At 38.2% G+C, this 14,600-nt stretch overlaps 1 protein-coding gene across 3 annotated transcripts; it reads right to left on the minus strand.

Moving 5' to 3' along the window:
* Positions 1-141: 141 nt before the first annotated feature.
* On the minus strand, positions 142-11,407 carry RNFT1 (ring finger protein, transmembrane 1). 3 transcript variants are annotated; one of them, XM_055399951.2, is made up of 9 exons: positions 10,927-11,407; positions 9,233-9,684; positions 8,968-9,044; positions 7,759-7,859; positions 6,096-6,249; positions 4,816-4,974; positions 4,097-4,162; positions 1,725-1,826; positions 142-1,015 (listed from the first exon to the last, which is right to left on the minus strand). In XM_055399951.2, the coding sequence occupies exons 2-9, from the start codon at positions 9,633-9,635 to the stop codon at positions 881-883; spliced, it is 1,197 nt and encodes a 398-aa protein (XP_055255926.2). In that variant the 5' UTR covers positions 9,636-9,684; positions 10,927-11,407; the 3' UTR covers positions 142-880. The 3 variants fall into 3 exon arrangements, with proteins under 3 accessions (XP_055255926.2, XP_055255918.2, XP_055255934.2); XM_055399943.2 differs by lacking the exon at positions 10,927-11,407 and adding an exon at positions 10,348-10,909; XM_055399959.2 differs by lacking the exons at positions 4,816-4,974; positions 10,927-11,407 and adding an exon at positions 10,348-10,911.
* Positions 11,408-14,600: the final 3,193 nt, after the last annotated feature.

Raw genomic sequence — 14,600 nt, forward strand, 5'->3', positions numbered from 1 at the left:
ACCAGGGCTTGAACCCACACCACCTGGACTGGAAGCAGAGTCTTAACCACTGGACCATCAGGAAGACCTGGGGAATGCTTTTCTATGAGTTTGAGTTGGTCTCGTTTGTCACACTATTCAAATCATCACTGAAACCAGCTGTATGTAATCCATGTGAATTATTTTAATAGTTCAAGAAAGTCCATGGCACTATACAAAAAGCAAAATCATGAACTTTAAAGCTGAGGGCAAGATTGTATGTATTATGTCCACAAAGAAAAGGAATTTGTCATTTATTCTCAATGACTGCTAATCATACTACAGAGAATAACAATACTAAAATATTTCATCCTCAGTAAATTAGTCTTCCTTAGAAAATTCTGATTGTACAGGTAAAATATAACATTTATAGCTTTCATTTAAAAATACAAATTTTAGGAAAAAATTTAGGATTTTTAGAATGGGAATTATAAAAGTCAATGCTAAAGAAAATTCTACTTTCAGGTAATGTGTATCTTAAAATATTATGAAAAAATACTCTTTATTCTGAAAACAGTGTCTGGAAAGAATACCTGAATTTCTCTAAAACCACTAGTTGTATTACCCAATTGTCATTTTGGTAACATTAACAAGAAAACATTTACAATTTAACACTGCCATCATAGGTCAAATAAGGATAGAATAAATGTTTCATATGCATTAGGCTGAACATTACTTATAGGATCTTTCATTTAATATTTTGATAAACTGGACTACACAAGTATTAACTATAATACTCTAAAACCATTTGGGAACATTTTCCTTAACTTCCAGCCCTGAAAATCCATTCTAATGTCTTTACCAGTAGTCACTGTAACCAAATAAAATTAGTGTTTTGTGGCCTTAATATTAAGTTGAAAACTTAATATATTTGAAGGTGTGATGAAGTGGCTCCATCTTTCCATTTGTTTATATGGTCTGAAATCACAGTTCTGCACAGCGGACATGTTTTCTCTCTGTTAAACCATAAGGTAATGCACTCTTCACAAAATATATGCTGTAAGGAAATTAAGAACTAGATTTTATAGTTGGAAACATTTTAACTTTAAATTCATCACATTGCAGAAAAACAGTTCATTTTACAAGCAGACAACAAAGTGTAACATTCAAGAACACAGAGAGCAGTGTTAGTGGCAGAGACAAGTATTCTGACTTGTCCTATCCACTTAACCACGGTTAATAAAATACAAGTTGTTTAGGTGATGACTTTAAGATCAAGGATAATGACTAAAAGGGGCTTCCCTGGTAAAAGAATCTGCCTGCCATCGCAGGAGAGGAGGGCTCAATCCCTGGTTGGGAAGATCCTCTGAAGAAGGAAATAGCAGCCCACACCTGTTTTGCCTGGGAAATCCCACAGGCGGGGTTGCAAAAGACTCAGACACAACTTTGCAACCAAATGACAACAACATAATGACTAACAGCTTAATATAGCCTTTGAGAGTTATAGGAATAAAATAACAGGAAATGGCCTTATACAATCCAGTAACACGCTGGTGTTCTTAAAGACTAGTATTCCATTATTAAAAATAATCTGTTTTCCAGTCACTTTGGTATCCTGTCTGTGAGCCCATAAAAATCATTAGAACATAAGGGATAAAACTTAGCTAACCTACCAAACCCCCAATCACAAACAAGAAATTCATAGTATGTGCCTTTTGCAACTCCAGAGAAGTGGTGTATTAAGGTTGCTTAAAAATAAGAGTTACCTGACAGATAAGAAGAATTGGCTTTTGAAATTCAGCTTGACATATTGAACAAATATCATCCACGTCTGAACACTGTCTCTTGCTGGCAGGGACTCCGTAACTCTATAGAAAGATAAGGTTCTGTTCCTTAAATACATAGATGATACTGTATTTCTCAAATCTCCAAGGAACTAGGCATTTGAAAACTCCCAAAGGATATAAACATTCAAAGCTGATCTGTGTATGCAGAATCATGTCTGCATCAAGGTGAACTCAGTACATTATACATAAAAAGAATCGTGGAAGATTGTTAGATTCACTGGATTCCTAAATAATGATAGTGCTTCAAATTCAAATGGTGTTAAGAGACTAAGATGTGAAATAGAGGAATTATGCATCTACATTCATGTACTGTGTGCAACTGAGTCCACTGACTATCTATGACACTGGCTTAAAGTCAATTCTGAGCTTGGTTGGCTGAATGTAACTCATGTAGAGACTGCTTTAGATTTCTGTGCTCCACACTGGAGATAGATTCAATAGGTCCAGGAATACCAGAAGGTAACCCAGAAATCTAATTTTTGAAAGCTTTCCACATGAGTTCAATATGAAGAAGGTTTGGGGACCAGTAAACAGTGCCCCGCCACTAAATCTGAAAATAATTTTAATTATTGTCTTTATCACAAAAACCAGCATTTAGTACTAGCAAAGAATGATAAAATTTTACAAAAGAACTGTAATTGCAAAATGTCACTTGAGTAGCGCTCTACTGTTGAAACTCAACACAAATCTTTGAATTTCCTTTTCTAAAGTCCTAAAAGTTTCTGATCTTGTTAAGATCTTATAACTTCCTTACAAATTCAGTAGAATTTAGTCATTAACTGGGTATGACAAAATGTTATAGATGAGATCATCTTTTTGTAGAAATGATGTGGAAAAGGTACCTGAGGAAAACACCACCCAAGTTTCAGTCATAGTCATGAGACCAACAGTGTGACATAACTTAGCAACCTGAGGCTATGATCTAAACTTACTTTCGAAAGTTAACAAAATCAAAACTCAAAGGATATAAATTGAAAATTAAAATTTTTTGAGATCAGTGATGTTAAAGATTCTAGAAATAAGATACTGATGGATGATCTTGATGCCAATTTCCCTTCAGTAAATGTCATTTAGCAGAGTACACTGCACATGTGTATCCTTGCTGACAATTCATCTTGTCTGGCACAATGTAGACTCCCTTCAGGTGAAAATATCCTGATGATGATTGCCATTTCCAGGGAAACATTAAGGAACATGATAATCTCAGAATAAAACAGAGTGTTGATGACTGTGATTGTCTCTTAATGCTTCATGGAGAAAGAATACCAAAGGCATTTCAGCTCAAGGTCTATTAGATTAATTGCTACAGCAGAAGCCTAGTACAAACATAATCAGTTGATAATGTACTTAATAGCTAAATTCAAAAACTAAAGTCTGGATTTTATTGTATGTTTTTAAGGAAAGAAGTCTGAATAGGATGCAGTGAAACTTGTTATTATGTTACTATCTTAGGGAAAGGGTGCCCTGGCCAGTTAGTTTAGTCCACTTCCTTGGTAAAATCCTGTTGTTTTTTCAAACATACATTATTATTAGATTGTCATTCTTGTAAGTCAGAGTCTCTTGAGTCCTGACCACTTAACTGTTGAAGTACCTAATGGACTCTAAAACTGAGAATCAGACTCTGAAATCTGGTGATCACACTTATATACTGAGAACCTCTGAGGCTAATAAATAGGAAATGAGCCATTATCATTTGAGCTATGACAGACACCCTTTCTATGCAGTTTGTTATATCAGTAGAATCACTGATGTATAATAAAGTTATAACTGACGATGGAATCTCAATTTTAAAGTTTATTGATACTGTCAAGAACTTATTTGTGCATATAGAATTCAGTACTGGGGAAATTTTTCCAGTAAGAAAATTCCAAGGGACATGATTTTTGGTAGTAACCTTTCTTCATATACACAATAAATTATAAACACTTTCACAGAAGCTGAATAGGAGTTAATGAAAACACACAAAGCCACTAATTGTGGATTAAAAGAGGAACAAAAGTTCCTATGATTTTTGAGGGAATGTTTATAAATGGTTAAAAATGTCAGGCGATTTGAAAGGGCAAGAGGCACACTCAAATATACAGTTACTTCATCAACCATCAGATGGTGTCAATGCACAAGTTAAGAAATGGGTCACAGAAATAAAACCTCTTTATCATCATAACCCCAAGTGCCAAAGTACTAGAAGTATTTCTAAACAATCATGTAAGTCGGCATTTGTAAAACTGCCGAACTAAAACAATTATATAATGAAGAAAGGTAAAAAGTTTCCTATGATAAAAAATACTTACTGGTCGTGTAACAAATATTCGCAAAACCCGTCTGAAAGTTCTCAGGTGTCCAAAAAAGTCCAGAAGCTGAAAGGGAAAATAAATCCTAATTCATTAATTCAAAGAGCCATCTCTGTTAAACTTAGAGATCAATGCTAATATCAAATACTGTTATTAACAATGCTCATTGCATATCACAACTAATTTCATTCTAAATATAAAGTCCAATTATGGCATATTTTACTCAACTTATCAATTTCAGCCAACTCGTAACCAAAATGAAGTACATCTGAATGTCTAGAGTTACAATCTGGTCACAACAAATATATACTTAACTAAATCAAAGGCAAGGCAACTTTACCTGGTTCACATGTCCTTAACATATTTAAAATTTCATAAAGTGACCAAGTTGAGGGGACAGAACAAGATACGCGTTTGAGGATTATGTGCCTGATAGATGCCACTGATGGGGGGGGGTATGTCTTCTACTCATTCGTTCCCTTGGATACTCCATGCTACATGGAGGCCCACTCCCCCAGTAAAATCTGAGAACCACTGGATTAAGATAAAGATACCTATTTCCTTTTCTCCATTTCTAAGTACAGAATCTGCCATTTATTTCAAACTAGTGGTACGAAGATAAACTATAAAACAGTTAAAGACAAAATCAGTTATAGGTAAAATCTGTAGACATTATTACATGAATCACTATAAATGACAAAATTTATTATGTTACCTACTTTTAGTATGAGGTAGACTAAAGCCAGCAATATCCCAAGACTCCATCTGGTTACATTACCCAACTCCCCATAGCTTATAAGGTAACGAAACCAAACTGGTATGGGAACGAAAGTTCGGTAATACTGACATAATTCTTCTAAAAGCATATACCAATAACCCTAAAAAGGAAGAAAAAAGAAAACAGAGCCAACAAAGCTACTTATACACACAGCACAAATACTCCATATTGAACCGAGAGCATCATGAGCATATGGCACAGTAACACAACTATAAAATTAGCATTCATGATGATTATGACTGACAACCTCAACTTGGTTCTTAGATGTTACAGTCACTAGTGTGTTTTCAAAACATTTCTAAAGCGTGACAGTGAAAATGGTTCAGTTCAGTTCAGTCGCTCAGTCGTGTCTGACTCTCCGCGACCCCATGAATCACAGCACGCCAGGCCTCCCTGTCCATCACCAACTCCCGGAGTTCACCCAAACTCATGTCCACAGAGTCGGTGATGCCATCCAGCCATCTAATTCTCGGTCGTCCCCTTCTCCTCCCGCCCCCAACCCTTCCCAGCATCAGAGTCTTTTCCAGTGAGTCAACTCGTTGCATGAGGTGGCCAAAGTACTGCAGTTTCAGCTTTAGCATCAGTCCTTCCAATGAACACCCAGGATCGATCTCCCTTAGAATGGACTGGTTGGATCTCCTTGCAGTACAAGGGACTCTCAAGAGTCTTCTCCAACACCACAGTTCAAAAGCATCAATTCTTCGGCGATCAGCTTTCTTCACTACAATAAAATATTTTGCTGACTACAAAAGTTTAAAGTTTTAACTGAATATGAAAAAACACCAAATAACTGCATATAGTCAGTTATCAATTATCAATTAATAATGCCCTGGAGGAAAACAAAAGTATAAATGTAAATATTTTCCCATATATGATATGGGGACTGATTTTTAGATTACTCCAAAGCAAGTATAATTGATTTTATTGGAACATATATTTTGTTTCAATAGATCTAAGATAATATAATAATTACGTTATTGAGCAAACTGGAAAATTATAAAAAGAATCATTTAAGACTAAATGGATGAGATGGTTGGATAGCATCACCGACTCAATGGATTTGGGTTTAGGTAGACTCCGGGAGCTGGTGATAGAGACAGGGAGACCTGGTGTGCTGCGGTTCATGGGGTCACAAAGTCAGACGTGACTGAGCGACTGAACTGAACTGAAGCACTGATATGGTTTGCTAATATCTTTCCAATAAGACATATTAGATCTTACCTTGGATTTAAAAGGCATGATGAAAGAAGGCACCAATAAAATAAGGCATTTTAAGCCCATGAAGAGGAATTTCAGAATGAAGTCTGTAATTCCAACAACCCAAAGTACTTCCCAGAAGCTTGAATAGTCCAAAGTAGGATTTAAAAAAATTAAGCTACCAAGAGAATAAAAACACAAAACTTACTAAAAGCAACATAAAAGGATAAAAACATCAAATCTTAATAAAAGCAACATAAAAAGATAAAAGTGCTGACAGGGGTTCTAAATTTGCTACCAAATAATGTGTAAAAAGTATGAGTTTCACAAGATGCTAGAGTTTACACAAAATGATTATTTTGGTTATTTTAAAGAGACTTTTTAAATGTTTGAATTTAAAATCTCCTCCTTAAAGAAAACGAAGAGTCTTCCTAACTTGTCATGATTGACCTCCTCTAGCCTGTAATCTAAAAAATTCACAAATAATAGATATCTGTCATTCTCTCCTTAAGCAACTCCAGTCAGGATTCTCATCCCTCCTTTCCAGTGAACTGCTTCTTTCAAGATCATCAACTCCCTCCCTCTTGCTAAATTCGAAGGTCACTTTTTCCCTCTTCCCTCCTTGAAATATTTTCTGCCTATACTCTGACACCACTCTCTTGGAGTTGCCCTCACATGGTCTAGTTGTTCTTAATGACTGCTTCTTAAGTCTCCTTTGCTGCTACTCCTCTGGCTAATTGTGGACACTGTCCAGTCCTAGGCCCTCTTCTCGGTCTATACTTTCTTTGCCTGGTTCATCTTGTCAAGTTCCATGTTTTTAAAATATCCACCATGTGCTGATTACACCAAAATTTACAGCTCTAACCTCTACTCTGAGCTTATGACAAATAACTATAATCATTTTAACAGTTCTACATGGCCTCTCAAACATGTTCAAAACAAAATTACTGATTTTCCTTCAAAACCACTTCCTTCCCCAGTCTTTCCTAGCCCAGTAAATGGCACCACCATCCAGCCAGTTGCTTAGACTCAAAAACCCAGGCATCATCCTTGATTCTTCCCCTCACCCACCCACCCAATCCAATCTGAGTGGTCTCAGCTACACCTACAAACTATATCCCAGATTTGTCCACATCTCTCCAACACCACTGAAACCCAGATTTCTAGTTATCTGATTAAAGCTGAAAATACAGAACACTGCCATCTGACATGGAAACTGATCAACTATTGTTCTTTAGCAAGTTTTCTTCTAGAAACAAATATCAAGTGTTCTCATCACATATACACACAAGAAGGTAACTAAGGGAGGTGATGGATATGTTAACTTGATTGTGGTAATCATTTCACAATGTATACATACATCAAAACATGTTGTATATTTTAAATATATATAATTTTTATTTGTCAAAAATAAAGTCACCAACAACAATCTAATGGTATTTAGTAACTGTTGATTATATAAGTAAAAATTTTAGTATCAAAAGTTATTTATTGAGTACTGGCTATGAGGCAAGGCACTGGGTATAAAACATGAATAAATCACTTTAAGCTCACTATCCTGGAACTAGACAAATACGTAAAAACTGAACTCCAACAGTAAGTATGTGCAAGTAAAATATATGTAAAGTGCTATGGAATATATGATTATATAAAAAAAATGTGATTGTGCACTTGGGCCTCTAATTACCTGTAATAAAGTGACTGAGAATGAAAGGTGTAATATAAAAGAACAGAAGATCCTGCTAAGAATACCAGTAACCAAGCACACTGAATCTTTGAGCACCTTTCCTGAAAAATAAATAATTTTATAATTCATTACTTTGAATTATGCCAGAGTTTTAAATATCATTTAACTATTTTACTTTAATGACTATTAACTTAAAATGTTTAATAATTTATCTTAATAAAAATAGAGTATTTGTTAAATTGTACATATCATTCTATTTTATATAGCTTTAACGAACAAAACAACACAGATTTAAACAGATTTTTAAAATACAAGTTTCCTCATTGTGTAACAACATTACCTATGTTTCAAAGCCAAATCTTCTACAAACTCACATAAAGAACCCACCTAAATGAAAACTTTACTTCTGCAGCTCCCTATATTTGCCTTCCTAACAAAACAGGCATGTAGAAAATGCATTAAGTTATCAGGGTTTATAATTTTAAAAATTCTCATACAATTCAGTAAGAATAATTTGTTTTTAATCTGTTTTATAATTAAGTTTTAATTACTAGTTTAACTAAAAGTTTTACTAGTTTTAAACCCTAAATTAAACTTTTATGGTTTGATAGGTTGTTACTACAAATTTTCAGGTCAAAATACATGATTCTTTACACAGATATAACCCTTTAAAGTTGCCTGAAGGTGAAATTTTATAAACTAATCCTGTTTTCCCAATAATTTACAAGAATAGGACTCTGACAATTATTAAGAAAAAACTTCCTGGGTTTAGTTTTCTTTAAATAAGAGAAACCTAAATAATTCAATACCCATTTGTTTAATGTACACTTTTAAGTATTTTAAATCTTAGAGTACAACGGCTGAAGTTTTAAATAATGGTCACATTACTTAGTATAGTCAAATTATAAAACGTGAAGGCACTTGACAAATCAGACCATATGGTGATCTGTCTAGGTTTTAATCCTTCTGTCTAGTCTTTATTTATCAGGAACCCAATATACAAAGAAAATACAGTGAAACAATTCAGTATTAGGACAAATCATTTATTCCAGGTGATCTAGATGACAACATTTAATATATTATGGATGTTACATTATACCTATTTAAATTTATCAAAAAAACTACCTTAATTCCTATTTCTCTCAAAATGAGCATATAATTCTACAGGGAAAAACATTTAATGATTTTTTAGTTGCTGGTTATACTTACTCTTAGAAAAACCTGATTTACAATGCTTTTGTTTGCATATATAAAAGTTGTAAGCAGCCCAATTCCAAGAGAAATTCCTGTTAGAAAATAAGGTCCAGTTAATTGAAATAAAAAAAAAGCTAACACAATGACATGATTTTAAAGGAAGCATATACAATTTTAAAAGCTAACAGAAAATAAGAAACTGAAATACATGAAGTAGATTACCAATAGAGAATTAGCTGAATATAGCAATGAAACAACTCAATGCTTTATCATACCGTACCTGTTATATGCTGCATAACAAGTTTGACACCCAGAATCAAAATATACGGAAGACTCTTCTGCAACCACTTGAAGAGATACCGGAATTCCGAGAAGGAGCTGCTACCATGATCTCCATACTCCATGTCGCTATCATCAGGTTGCCTGGCTTCACCGTGGGAGTGACTCCGTAAGCGACTATGTACACATCCGTGGGTACAGCTGTGGACACCTGACCTTGTATTTCTGGAGCCTGGATTTTCAGCACGTTCTTTAGGTAGGGAGCTTATCTGGATATGAACATCTCCAGAATAAAGACAGGAAGCTTCTCCTGTCAGTCTTGTTTGGACACACTGTGAGGCTGAGGCATCCTCACTGCCTGCAGCTCCTAAAGGGCTGTGCAGTTGACTACAGTTGGCTTGCATGGCCCTTGAATACTTGTTCTGTGATTTCTTTGCTTCAGGGCTCTGTCTCCTAAAAATCAAAGAGCAGAAACTATTCTAAGTGAACAGTTAAGTACAGGCAATATGTGGCTCACTAGGAATTGGTTATTCGCTAAGGGAGAGGCTGGTAATCACTGCAGATGAGTTATTTTCAGGTTATCTAGCACTCGTCACTAGACTCCTCCTTCCTACCCACTGACGCGAAGGCTCTGCTGCCCTGTGCAAACTAGCTTTCAGGGAACATCTACAGAAAAAGTTGGGCTTCAGATGCCTCCAGTTCTCTGACAGAAGGAACTGGCAAAATACTCAAAAGTATGGGTGCCCAGCAGATGTTAACAGTACTAATACTACTCATTCATACTAGAACATTCAGTACATTTACTCCGCTCAACTAGAAGAGTAAATCTATTTTTTTAATGCCTACAAAGGCTATGAAGAAAACATCAAATCCTAACTCCGTATTAAGCAACATCATGCGTAACTGATACTATTAATAAACATTTCATTTCGGTGACCTACAAATTTCCTTTTCTGCTGAAACAGCTTTCCCAAAGCTAATAAGAAAAGTTTCCAATAATAATTAACACCAAGAAATATTACCCTTCCCTGCCCCCTCAAAAATATCTTTAAAACAAGACGACTTTGGGAGTCACCGTGTAATTGCTAAACGACTATTCTGAATAAGGATAATTACATAGTCTGCGCATTAAAAATGCGACTCTGGAGGGGTGGGAAATCCGGAAAGAAAACATCGGCATCCAAAGATCCCTAAATGACGAGTGTGGGTGGCCGTCAGAATCCAGTTGACGAAAAGCAGAGCCTTTCTGCCGTTTCCCTGGGAGGAAGCTGGGGTTAACGTCAGGGCAAGTTCCGTGTCATTCTATTTAATTTCTAGGTCTGAAATTTTTTTATTTTTCTTCAGTGACTGTTCGGCGGTTTGGTTTTTAGTGCTCTTCATCAAAGGCTTTCACCGAAGCTCCAATGCCACGACTGCCATTTATTTCCTCCAATCTCTGGAGACACCGACGCCGGATGCGTCAGTTTCAGAGTGTGTTTTCATAAAAAAAAAACCCGAGAACCCTCCCACTTCCCTTCAAGCACGAAGCAAGAAAGGGGAGAGAAAGGGAAGAAAAGTAAATGCAAACGGCTCTTCCGGAATCTCCAGGACAGATTTTTCCACCCACGTTTGAGCTTCGAGTGTCTCTGTTACTCTCCCCAGAGCCCATTTCGCCGCGGGCCCTCGCCTCCTTCGCCCGCTTCCCCCAGGCCTGACCTCTCATGACGATGAGCCGGCCGAGGCCCAGGCAGCGAAGGCAGGAACAGCGGGAAACGCCGTCTCGAGGCCTTCGGTCACCGGCATCACCTTCAGACCCAGTCGCCAGCAGCTCTGGCCCAGATCGGCGGCGGCGCGCGCGCTCCTGGACGTCCTCACGTGCGCGCGCGCCGCGGGCCGGGCTGCGACGGCGGGGCGGGGCGGAGGCCGCCGGTGGGCGTGGGCTGTGAAGAGAGGCGCGCGGCGGAGGACCGACCGCGGGCGTCGGCGTTAAACAATAAGCGTACGTGCGTCAGTTTGGGGCCTATAGAACCTGCCCTCGAGGGAGGAGCCTGCAGTTGGGGGTGGACCTGGCCCCGCCCCGGCTCGCCCTGCCTCTGGAGGCTGCTCTTCATTTTGGTCGCGCTTGGCTCGCGCCCGGCGACGCGTGAGGTGGAAGAGCCACGTTGGCGAGGGTCGGCGCGCCCCTGAGAGGGCGGGACGGGGCGGGAGCGTTCTGGTGTCGGCCACCTCAGCTAACCCACTTGTGGCCGGTCGGTGAAGCTGTAACTGAACTGGGTTTTTGTTACATTCCTAAAGTTGCTCTGTGAGAGCGAGGCCCTGGCGAAACCTGAGTAGATCAGGAACGGAAAGAAGTGGGGGATGGTTTGGGAGTGAAGCGGGTGGTGTATCAACAGAAGTGAAGAGTTTAAAAACTCTGTGGGGTGTAGAGAACGCTGTACAATCTTCGCTGTAATTGTTAACCTAAAACTGTTCTAAAATAAAAGGTTTATTAAGGAAAACTTTAAACGAAAGAAACAAAAAAACCTTGCCTCTTGTTCCCGAGCCAAAATATATTCTAAATGATGTTTAATTGTATTTCATGAATCTGCCCCATTCGCGACAACTACCAATGGCCTTTCAACTTTGAACCTTGTTTTTTAACCTTTAATTTCTAGAAGTTGACGTCAAGTAGATCTTGGTGGTTTTTCTATAAAAATGCCGCTGGTGAGCTGTTCAGTCTTTCGTCACTAGAGGGTAAATTTCATACATCTGCGCACATGTCATGAATTGAAAATCTAGTGGAAAAAGTGATTCTTTTTTTAAAAATTTGGTCTCGATTTAAATGGGATCTCTGATTTGAAACCATTTAAAACTATTAACAACATGGCTCAGAGGATTAAGAATCTGCCTGCAGTGGAAGAGACCCAGGTTGGATTCCTGGGTGGGAAAGATTCCCTGGAAAAGGGAATGGCCACCCACTCCAGAATTCTTGCATGGGAAATCCCATGGACAGAGGAGCCTGGTGGGCTGCAGTCCATGGGGTGACAGAGTCTGACACGACTGAACCAGTAACACACCCAGCTTACACAACAGCTTTGCCCAAGTTAGTTTGTGTCAATTTTGAGGCTCCTTAATCATGAAATTGTGTGTACCTTATTTCCTCGTGTATCAGACTACACCTGAACTCACTATTTAACCTGAATTAACTGATGCTTCGGAGAAGGCAATGGCAAGCCACTCCAGTAGTCTTGCCTGGAAAATCCCATGGATGGAGGAGCCTGGTGGGCTGCAGTCCGTGGGGTCGCTGGGGGTCGGACACGACTGAGCGACTTCACTTTCACTTTCACACATTGGAGAAGGAAATGGCAACCCACTCCAGTGTTCTTGCCTGGAGAATCCCAGGGATGGGGGAGCCTGGTGGGCTTCTGTCTCTGGGGTCACACAGAGTCGGACACGACTGAAGTGACTTAGCAGCAGCAGCAGCAGCAGCAGCAGGAAAGGTTAGGGGCGGGAGGAGAAGGGGACGACAGAGAATGAGATCGCTGGATGGCATCACCGACTCTGTGGACATGAGTTTGAGTGAACTCCGGGAGTTGGTGATGGACAGGGAGGCCTGGCGTGCTGTGATTCATGGGGTCGTGGAGAGTTGGACACGACTGAGCGACTGAACTGAACTGAACTGAACCACTTTGAGGATATGCTTAAATCAGATTATTTTTAGTACCAAACCATTTCTTTTGGTTAAAAAGGCATTCCTCTTCCTCCCCGCAACAGGTGTTAGATCTGCTTCCCATTGTCAATTAAGATATTGCTAGATATTTTTGTTTGTTTGTTTTGGTTTTCGTTTTCTGTTTGTTTTTTGATATATGGCTCAGTGAACTTCACAAAGTTTTCATGACAAATTAGGTTCCTTTGTCAGAAAGTCTTAGTCTGTTTGGGCTGCAGTAAGAATATAGCCTGGATGGCTTATAAACAACAAATTTATTTCTCACAGCTCAAGAGGCTGGGAGGTTCAAGATCAAGGTGTCAGCAGATTTGATGTCTGGTGAGTTCCTGCTTCCTGGATTATAGATAGTTTTATCTCTGGCTGTGTCCTCACATGGTGGGAAGGTGGTGGAGCTTTGGAAACTCTTCTAAGGGCACTAATCACCTTCATGAGAGCCCTTTCTTAATGCTCTAATTATCTATTGCCACCTCTTTATACTATCACATTGTGGATAAGGTTTTAACATAGGAATTTTGTTGGGGACACAAGAATTAGGTATGTAGCAAAGGCTGAAGTCAAGCTCTGGGTTATAATGAATTTTTAAGGAAACTTATTTATGTAGTATATCATTCTTACTACATCATGGATATTTTTATTTTAAACTTTAACATTTATGAGAATTTAGGAAACAGAAAAAATAGACTCACATAATCCAGCTACCACCACAATGGGGCATCAATATGTTTTAGTATACTGATAATTTTAGTACATTTGCAAATTTAGTACATTTATATACCTTAATATAATGTTTAAATTCTCATTATAACATATTTATAATTTATTGAAGGATGCTAGTTCATATTGAAAGTTTTGGTATACTTGAAACTGCATTCCACTCAACTTGACTGAAAAGTACCATTTGAAGAAGAGTACTGAGTTAATGAGTTAATAAGTTAATAAGACTGAGTTAATAAGAACACTCCAGTGTTCTTGCCTGGAGAATCCCAGGGACGGGGGAGCCTGGTGGGCTTCCGTCTATGGGGTCGCACAGAGTCGGACACGACTGAAGTGACTTAGCAGCTTAGCAGCAACTGAGTTAATGACAAGATTTGACAGTGACATACTTATCTGATAAATTTTCTTTCCACTGTCATCTAGAATGTTGGAAATGGACGTTTTAATTGATAAACTCAAAAACATTTGTTGAGTACTTACTGTCAAAAATTATAGTAGATTGTTGGAGATCTAGACATTAAAAAAGACATAATCCCCATCCCACAGTGAAATATGTGGTTAGACAGGTCTTCAAGCAAGTAATTATAGTCTATTGGAATAAACACTATAATTGAAGGTTCTGTGAGGTGCAGTGGATACAAGAAGTGGGAGCATTTAACTTTGCCAGGCAAGAAATGCCTTATTAAATCTCTGATATTTAAGATGAACATTGGACTTTCCTGGCAGTCCAGTGGTTAAGACTCTGCACTTCCATTGCAGGGGCCATGGGTTCATCCCCTGGTCAGGGAACTAAGATCCCATATGCCGCATTGTGTGGCCAAAGACAAAAAAGTTGCATATTGAAGATTAAGTTGAAGTTTACCAGGACGTAAGTAGTAATAGGACATTTCAGATGAAAGCAATATGTGTAAAGTCATGGTATTGTAATTGCACAGGAATTGAGGGACTTAGTTTTTTGTTTCTGAAAGAG

Source organism: Moschus berezovskii, chromosome 20 (genome assembly GCF_049115385.1).
Source record: "Moschus berezovskii isolate FMDL1 chromosome 20, NW_MosBer_1.0, whole genome shotgun sequence".
Taxonomy (NCBI): Eukaryota; Metazoa; Chordata; class Mammalia; order Artiodactyla; family Moschidae; genus Moschus; species Moschus berezovskii.